The 9,709-nt window shown below is 43.4% G+C and overlaps 1 protein-coding gene across 3 annotated transcripts in view; it reads right to left on the bottom strand.

Annotated features, from left to right (window-relative positions):
- Positions 1 to 4,197: 4,197 nt before the first annotated feature.
- The window catches only part of NUDT3 (nudix hydrolase 3), a 113,973-nt gene continuing 108,461 nt past the window's right edge, over positions 4,198 to 9,709 (bottom strand). For all 3 annotated transcript variants that reach the window (XM_005553262.4, XM_074038350.1, XM_074038349.1), the window contains one exon: positions 4,198 to 6,184. In XM_005553262.4, coding sequence (XP_005553319.1) covers positions 6,006 to 6,184 — 179 coding nt within the window. In that variant the 3' untranslated portion in view covers positions 4,198 to 6,005. The remainder of the gene's footprint in view (positions 6,185 to 9,709) is intronic.

Genomic DNA, 9,709 nt, shown 5'->3' with positions numbered 1-9,709 from the left:
GCGCCCACAACCGCGCCCGGCTAATTTTTTGTATTTTTAGTAGAGACGGGGTTTCACCGTGGTCTCGATCTCCTGACCTTGTGATCCGCCCGCCTCGGCCTCCCAAAGTGCTGGGATTACAGGCGTGAGCCACCGCGCCCGGCCCCGTAATCTTACTTTTTTGGCTAAAAGCACTTTCTTCAGCATTCTGAGTTAACATGGGTTCCCTATAAGCTCCCCTCCCCAGGTGGACAGTCTTATTTTCTAAGACAAGCTCAAACTCACCAAATTATCACCGTAAACAAAGCTTCAGGGAAGAGACATAACTCTTACTTCAAAAGCTTCAGGTCAGAGACAGCCAAAATCACATGATTGCTAGCCTCAGCTCAAGTAGTGTGCCCAAATCATCACAAAATGGGATTCTCTTCCTATTAATTTTTTTTTTTTTTTTTTGAGACAGAGTCTTGCTCTGTCGCCTAGGCTGGAGTGCAGTGGCGGGATCTCGGCTCACTGCAACATCTGCCTCCCAGGTTCAAGCGATTCTCCTGCCTCAGCCTCCCGAGTAGCTGGGACTATAGGAGTGTGTCACCACGCCTGGCTAATTTTGCTATTTTTAGTAGAGACGGGGTTTCACCATACTGGTCAGGCTGGTCTTGAACTCCTGACCTCGTGATCCACCCGCCTTGGCCTCCCAAAGTGCTGGGATTACAGGCGTGAACCACCGTGCCTGGTCCTCCATTTATTAATTTATAAGGGGACTAGGAGGACAAACTATTTGATTAATTTGAAGGTGAGAGGTATCATTTTCTCAGATGCTCCAACTAGGCTTCTCACATCCCTCAAAGGTTATCAGCTAAAGACAAGAGTTTCTGAGGCTAATGCAAAAACATGGTCCAATGTGAAACCACCCTTTTAGAGGCAGGGTTTGTGAAAGGCTGCTGGCCTCCAAAGGACAGCATGCCTAAACTCTCTGGGCTCCCAGGACCTGTGGTGATCTCAAGTCAACCTGATGCACAGATAACAGTATCTTTTAGGGATTGCAGCCAATGCTCCCCAATTCACTTTTTTTTGTTTTAATACCTTAAAATATCAAGTGTTTCATTTTTAGGTGATATTCCAAGTGACACAGAAACACAGCTCTCCTGGATGGTGAAGTCTCCGCTGCAAAACTCACCAAACAGCACAGAGGATGACTCTGGGGTCCTCTCCCACTTGCTCCAAGTTAGGTGGGTGCCCTGATGAAGGCAAGGCTGAGTCACTAACATGCACAGCTCCACATCCTGGAAGCCTCTGCAGCCTCGAGGAGACAGGCTCTATCCAACAGGACTCCGAATAAATGCCTGCCGCCTCAACTGGGCAGTCTGACCTCTTCCACCGTCTTTAAGAAACAGAAGGGCCATCTGCATTATTTAATCACCGTTCAATAATGTCCTCCCTCCCCATAGCTGCTTGAGTTAACTGTCTCACAAGTGTCCTATGTTTTGTAAAGATGAGGGTTATTTTCTGAAATGCAGATGAGACTAGGATAAAGCTGTATTATCAATTACAGCCAACTCTCATTTCTCTTAAAGCAAAAATTCATCCCACTGTGATTTCTCCAGGTATTTCCTTTAATTCTAAATCCACCCTTGATATTAGAGAATATTAAAATCACACAGTTGTGGCAAAAATCACAATGTGGCTATTAAATCCTTTTTTGTGAACTAAAAAATGTGCATGTGGCTTAGGCTCAGCTGTTTTGTTTTGTTTTTTTTTTAAAGATGAGGATGGGGACTCCAACAAAGGCATTAAGAAAGTACTAGATGAAATGAGAAATAGGTGAAGGATAACATGTGAAACGTACACTCAGGTCTAACAAGTACCTATTACTTCTCTGGTTAAGAAGGTTTAGCAGGAGCCCCCAATGAGCACTGTATGTAGAGAAAAGGGAAGGAGCAGGGGGAGGAACGGATTGGCACAGAATTTTTTTCTTCTTTTAAAAACCACAGAGGGTGACTTTTTTCTTCTAAGCAAGCAAGCCTAAGAGACAATACATGGGCTGGCTCCTAATATCAAAACAAAATATTTCTTTGCCACAAAGGAACTTGACTATGTAGCAACACATTTACAAAACTACTGCAAAACACTCCCAGAGGGCAGTGACCTACTCTGCTCCCCAGAGGCTGCAAGAAGCAAGGCCTCAAGTGCCTCACGTTCCATGGGGCTGTGCAGCGCAATGCAGAAGGCGGAAATCCTGCTGTGACACCACCCTCGAGACCTTCTGCAGCCTGAGAGGCAGTGATACTCCCACACCCTTTGATCCTTCCAGATGGCTCAGCCTAGACCTAGCAGTGAGAGAGCCCTCTCCATGCAGGGCGGATGGAGTGGTGGACACTTGCAAAAACAAAACAGTCAATTCACTAACTGTTCCATCCTGTTATATTTGCAATGAGGAAAATTAAGATTCCTGTTTCATGGGCTGCACTGTTTCTGGAAGGCTACAGAAAATCTAACATGGTTGACACCTCCTGGTAGCCCTTCTGTCCTCCTACACACACACACACACACACACACACATACACACACACACACACACACATACACATATATATATACACACAGAGAGAGACAGAAGAGAGGAGAAAATCCTGGTCCAAAAGACCACATGACCTTACTAGTGTTTCCCCAATGATTGTAATTTATAAACTAAAAATTTTTTAAAATCCACTGCTATCTTTTTCTGTCCTGAGTTTGGTAGACTTTAATGGATGCTCTAGCAATAACCAGAATCTAGGACATGCAAATTCACTGTGAGCAAGAGGCTAGGGATCTGCCCTAAACATAGGAATCTGTTTCTACCAAGTCTGAATGAGGTCAGCACTGGTAGAATTAATGACAAATCAATATCAATGAAATATTCTGCAAACAGGGTAGTTTTTGTGCTTTCTTTTGATTCTTTTCTTTGGGGAGATAAAGGTATTGCAACCATGGGTCTAACTAATGTATCACTAAAGGACTGTGATGATATTCTCAGTAAAGACGGCCATGGTGTTTACAGTGCCAGGGAGGGAAAATCCCCGATCATCAGAATCCCAATGCAACAGAAAACAGCACCAGTTTCAACAATTCTGATGTTGGACAAAGCCTCTTTTTGTCAGTTAAGAAAGCATAAGCACAGTGTCTCAGTTAATTGCATTAACAGGAATCCATTCATGTCACTGAAAAATACTTGTTGGCACAGTTCACTTTCCTGACCCAAAGACACCAACAACAATCAAAACTGCCCTTTCAGGGTAGTATATTATTACACTAGCCCAGTCAAAACACACTCAGACCATTAACAAATGTATACATTACTGTTAGCACTGCAGGTCTGTTTTATTTTCTAATTTATTTATTGACACAGAGTCTCGATCTGTCACCTAGGCTGGAGTGCAGTGGCGTGATCTTGACTCACTGCAACCTCCGCCTCCCAGGAAGGTTTAAGTGATTCTCATGCCTCAGCCTCCCAAGTAGCTGGGATTACAGGCGTGCACCATCACGTCCAGCTAATTTTTGTATTTGAGTAGAGACAGGGTTTTGCCATGTTGGCCAGGCTGGTCTCAAACTCCTGTCCTCAAGCGACCCACCTGCCTTGGCCTCCCAAAGTGCTGGGATTACAGGTGTGAACCACTATGCCCGGCCCTGCAGTTCCTTTTTTTAAAGAGTATTGACTGTTTTCCTGCAAAGGACTTTCAAATCCATACCATAAAGGTAGTATTTATCTGGAAGAATGTGTTTCTTGAATTCCACTTAGCACTTGGTTAAATCTACTTTATTTTGCTCTTTATTTGAACAGAACTTTAGAATGCTCTAGGTCAGGATAAGAAACAGTGTGTTCGTTTTTAAGAAGGATATGTGAATAGGAAGTTGGCATTCAGACTCAAGTTCCACAGTGGTGTTCTTCTCCAATGGGACCTCTCCTTGGGGATATAATTCCTTTCCCAGAGGTATCATGGTATCCCAAGAATACAACTGCTCTTTGGCTCTGTGTTTCAAGATTGGGAGAGAGAATGTAAACTAAGAGTACACAGCAATTTTTTTTTCTTTTTTGAGATGGAGTTTCACTCTTGTTGCCCAGGCAGGACGACAGTGGTGCAATCTCGGCTCACTGCAACCTCTGCCTCCCGGGTTCAAGCGATTATCTCGCCTCAGTCTCACAAGTAGCTAGGATTATAGGCGCCCACCACGCCCAGTTAATTTTTATATTTTTAGTAGAGACAGGGGTTTCACTATGTTGGCCAGGCTGGTCTCAAACCTCTGACCTCAGATGATCCGCCTGCCTTGGCCTCCCAAAGTGCTGGGATTACAGGTGTGAGCCACCATGCCTGGTGAGTAGACAACAAAATTTAAAGTTCACCAACTGATGTTCCCAAAAGTGCTGAACACTAAATGACACAGGCCTATGAGGTACATACATTTCTTTTAGTAGGAGGGAAAAGTAAAAGTTTTTCAAAGTTTGAGTGCTTTATTAGAATTTTTAAATAAGGAGAACTACGATTTTAATTTCACATCTTGGCTAAGGAGATGACACTGGGGTACAGAGATAATCTCTTGTTCTAAGCCAGGGATCAGTCAGTGTACTCCTCCCTATCCCTCAATCTCAAGACCCTCTTACTTCCGAACTAAACAACACAATTGGCAAATGAAGCCAGCACGAAACCTGTATCAAAAAACAACAAAACTCTGCAGTGAGCCAGTGTATTATGTAACCACTGTAATAAGTGATTATGTGGCTTCCCATATGGACCTTTCATATCCTGGTGGGAGATGGGAGACCAGTTTAATAGCTCTGAGCATGCTTCATGGTGCAATCACAAGTGTCGTGCCATTACAAAGACAAGCAAGCAGGTGAATTTCCCCAGTGTACTTTTCAGGAACACGGTTACCCAGTTCGGGGATGGGACTACATTGATGCACCTGCAAAGTACAGTTGGATGCTTCAGAGCACAAGGACAATATCCAGGTCAGCACGGTGTAAGGCATATACGGACACAAAGAGAGGTCGTTGTCGGTAATAAGTAGCATTACGGAAAAGATTCCAAACCAGCAGGACAGAAATGGTACCTGATGCTCCAGTTTTTTAGATAAGCAATCCCAAGAATCCAGTTCAAACCCTACTGTCAACATGTGGGGCAGAATTCAATTTCTATCATTGTTTTTACAGATCTGGGCTGAGACATTTGTTCCTAGCTTGGTTAAAAAAATAATAATAAAATAAAGGTTTCTTCCTGTTTCTTTCTTGGTATGGAAATACAGCTTAAAGAAGGAAAGGCCATGAGTCCTGGGAGCACTATGAAGGTAGCTAAACACTTCCCATACCTACAGTCAACGACTGGGAAATAGAGAGAGGACAGGGCAACCTGCCCAGCCACTAGCATCAAAAACGAAAAGGTATATTAATTGTGAGGCTCTCAATTCCAGAAATGCCCAAATTAAAAGAGAAAAAAATCTTGAAAAATTAAACAAATTTCTCTTTCTACAAGTCATTTATTTACATATTATATGTCCGATATATAATGTGTAGATAAATGTATCCTGCAGTGGAAGTGACCACTCTACTGAACTGTACAGCATATTATAGGACAAATTCTTGAAAGATTTCATCTTATACTGGTATCTTTTAATAAAAAAAAATTAAAAATCAAAGAAAACGTCTGGCCAGGGCTAGGATAAGACAAACAGGAACACTTCAGAATCCAAGGCAGGGGAAGGCTGTTGGCCTCTCTTCAGAGGACTGCAGGGGTAGGAAGAGGGAGGGACAGATCATGCACAAAAGTACTTACAAATTACACACCCAACCCCCACCCCACAATAAAAAGAGAAGAAAAAGCCCCATCAGTTAACACCAAACAGCAACATTATCAATACACCCTTTCTTTGCTGCCCACCATGCCTTATTTGAAAGAAGAGGCCTGTGAGGAGAAGTGGAAAGAGCCAGGGTGAGAGGGAAGATTTGCATTTCAGTCTAGTTTCCAATTTCCATTTCTCTTACAGGAAGTCTTCAGTCATCTGATGCCTGACATCGAGCTCTGAGCAGAAACCGAGTATGTGGTGGCCACGACTGGGGTGCCATTGTTGGCTGAGTAGCCTTGCCTCAATGTTTCAAAATATGATGCCTGCACGGGTTTGTGATACTGCAGCACTTTTATGGCATCTTCTATTTTAAACCATTCCCTCTTCCTTCCTGTGGAGGCAGAGAGAAAAGAAACTAGTACAAGAGCAATAAGGTTTCTGAGCCTAGAACTTTTGAGAAAATGTAGAAAACGTTAAAGCAATGTTTCTTAATACTTTTTTTCCTTACAAAAGTAACTCAAGCGCACTTCGTATGCTTCAAATATTATACAAATGTCTAATGTAGAAAATAGGCGAGAAACCTGAAAACTGAAGAGCTAAGAGTAATTGTGTAAAACCTGCCCTCCAGAGAGAACTATGGCTAGTGTTTTCCTCCTGCCCTCCTGGGTCTCTGAGCTTTCCTTGCTTGCACATACATAGGGATCAAAGCCCAGCAGCATCCCCATCTCTTGTAAAAAACTGACATGAGGGCCTGACGAGGTGGCTCATGCCTATAATCCCAGCACTTTGGGAGGCTAAGGTGGGCAGATCGCTTGAGCCCAGGAGTTTGAGACCAGCCTGAGCAACATGGCAAACTCGTCTCTACAAAAAATACAAAAATTAGCTGGGCATGGTGGCACAAGCCTGTAGTTCCAGCTACCCAGGAGGCTGAGGTGGGAGGATCACCCTAGCCCGGGAAGTTGAGGCTGCAGTGAGCTGTGATTGCGCCACTGCACTCCGGCAGGGTGACAGAGTGACACCCTGATCCAAGCAGGGGAAAAAAGAAAATCAACACAAACATCAGCTTCCAGAATTACTAGGATGGCTGGTTTGTAATCACTAATTTATTTAAAAGTTTTCTTTTAAGAGTGAATGTACTGACATAATAGAAAAAAAATTTTTACATATATATATATATAGAGAGAGAGAGAGAGAGAGAGAGAGAGAGACAGAGTCCTGCTCTGTCGCCCAGGCTGGAGTGCAGTGGCCTCCCGGGTTCATGTCATTCTCCTGCCTCAGCCTCCCGAGTAGCTGGGACTGCAGGCGCTCGTCACCACTCCTGGCTAATTTTTTGTATTTTTAGTAGAAATGGGGTTTCACCATGTTAGCCAGGATGGTCTCGATCTCCTGACCTCGTGATTTGTCCACCTCGGCCTCCCAAAGTGCTGGGATTATAGGCGTGAGCCACCACCCCCAGCCAGAAAATATTTTTTAAAATAAGAAAAAACAATCTCAATACAATCACACTTTTATTTTTCAGTTTACTTTCTTACTCTTTTCTAGTCCACGCTTTAAAATCCTTTATATTTTTTCTCTTATAAAAGTAATAGGTACCCATAATTTTGTAAACCAGAGAAGACCACTCTCAATACCCTAGCACAATTGCCTTTTTTGCATATACTTGAAAAAGAAACAATCTTGAGATAACTAAAATTGGATCATGCTTTCAGGTGCTCCGAATCCTGACCAGCTCTGCTAGAGTGTTATGGTCAGGAACAAGGACTCTGAAGCCAAAGTGCTGGGTTCCAATCACATAAATGGCTCCAATGAGCTGTGCAGCCTCAGATAGCTGTGCTCCTGCTCCATTTTCCTCATCTATAAAACAGACAATAAATAGGGCCTATCTCACAAGTTTGTTGTGACGATTAGTATGCAAAGCACCTGAAGAGTACCTGGCTGCTAAAAGTATGTACTACTGAATTTGCTTTTTAATTTTTGTTACTGGTTCTTTTTTTCTTCACATTCTTTTTTCTTTTCTTTTTTCTTTTTTTTTCCCCAGAGATAGGATCTCAGGCTGGATTGCAGTGGTATGATCATAGTTCACTGCAAACTCAAGCTCCCAGACACGAGGAATCTTCCTGCCCTAGCCTTCCAAGTAGCTAGGACTACAGGCACACGCCACACCTGCTTCTTCTTCTTTTTTTTTTTTTGGTGTAAATGAGGTCTCAAATTCCTGGCCTCAAGTGATCCTCCTGCCTTAGCCTCCCAAAGTACTTGGAATTACAGGCATGAGCCACCACGCCTATCCTACGTCACACTGTTTCTTAAGCAATCTATGTTATGAAAAAAATATGACATTGCCTTGCTAGGAAGGTTAAGGCAGGACTGCTTGAGTCCAGGAGTTTGAGGCTGCAGTGGGCTGTGATCCACTGTACTCCAGTCTGGACAACAGAGTGAGACCCTGTCTTTTTTTGGTCAGACATTTATGGCTGCGTTATATCTTAATATCTAGAATGGATGTACTATCATTCATTTAACCATTTCCACATCACTGGACATCAATTGTCTGTGATTATTATTATTTTTGAGACAGAGTCTCAGTCTGTCACCCAGGCTGGAGTGCAGCAATGTGATCCTGGCTCACTGCAACCTCTGCCTCCCAGGCTCAAGCGATTCTCATGCCTCAGCCTCCCAAGTGGCTGGGATTACAGGCACCCACAACCATGCCCAGCTAATTTTTGTTTGTTTATTTATTGAGACGGAGTCTCACTCTGTCATGCAGGCTGGAGTGCAGTGGCATTAGCTCATTGCAATCTCTGCCTCCCAGGTTCAAGCAATTCTCCTGCCTCAGTCCCCAAGTAGCTGGGACTACAGGTGTACACAACCACGACCAGCTAATTTTTGTATTTTTAGTAGAGATGGGGTTTCAGTATGTTGGCCAGGCTGGTCTCAAACTCCTGACCTTAAGTGATTTGCCTGCCTCAGCCTTCCAAAGTGCTGGGATTACAGGCATGAGCCACCCTGCCCAGTGATTTTAATTATTATAAATAATCCTGTTTTTAAAAAATGTTCCCCATTTTTTTTCTTTTTAACCATCTAGGGAAAGATATCTAGCACAAGGACTACAAAAATAGAGCTTTTGAACTTTCAAGGGCTCCTGATTTATACTGCAAAAGTGCTTTACAGAAAGGCGACACTGATCCCGAGTCCTGCTTGTGTCTGTCAGGATGTCAGTCTCACTACATCCCCGCCAATATTAGCTTTTCTTTAACATTGACTTTTTTTTTTTTTTTTTTTTTTTTGAGACAGTCTTTATCTGTTGCCCGAGCTGGAGTGCATTGGCATACTCTTGGCTCACTGCAACCCCCACCTCCCGGGTTCAAGCGATTCTCCTGCCTCAGCTTCCTGAGTAGCTGAAATTACAGGTGTGTGCCACCACGCCTGGCTAATTTTTGCATTTTCAGTAGAGACGGGGTTTCACCACATTGGCCAGGCTGGTCTCGAACTCCTGACCTCAAGTGATTTGCCTTTCTCAGCCTTCCAAAGTGCTGGGATTACAAGCGTGAGCCACTGCACCAGGTGGTGTTAAACTATGGTGTTTAACAGCTGTATAACATTCCATCAGACACATGTCATTCATTGATTTGTCATTCACTGAGTTATACATTTAAGATGCAATTTTTAACCGGTAAGAAAAATGGTAGTAAGATCATCTGAAGGAAGGCTCCATAGGCTTGTCATATTTTAGATTATTTCATTAGGGTCAATTATCAGAAGTGGGAGTACAAGGTGAAAGGTTTGTTTGAATATTAATAGAGCAACGGTACCTAAAAAAATGAGTATCCCAAGTGTGTGACTCCTGCCTGACAGAGTGCTCTGAGGATAGGGCCACACCACACATCCATTGCTGTGTCCTTTTCTGGCGCTAGCACAGCTG

Source organism: Macaca fascicularis, chromosome 4 (genome assembly GCF_037993035.2).
Source record: "Macaca fascicularis isolate 582-1 chromosome 4, T2T-MFA8v1.1".
Taxonomy (NCBI): domain Eukaryota; kingdom Metazoa; phylum Chordata; class Mammalia; order Primates; family Cercopithecidae; genus Macaca; species Macaca fascicularis.
Note: the sequence above shows the minus strand (reverse complement) of the source record. Positions and strands in the feature narration are given on the sequence as shown.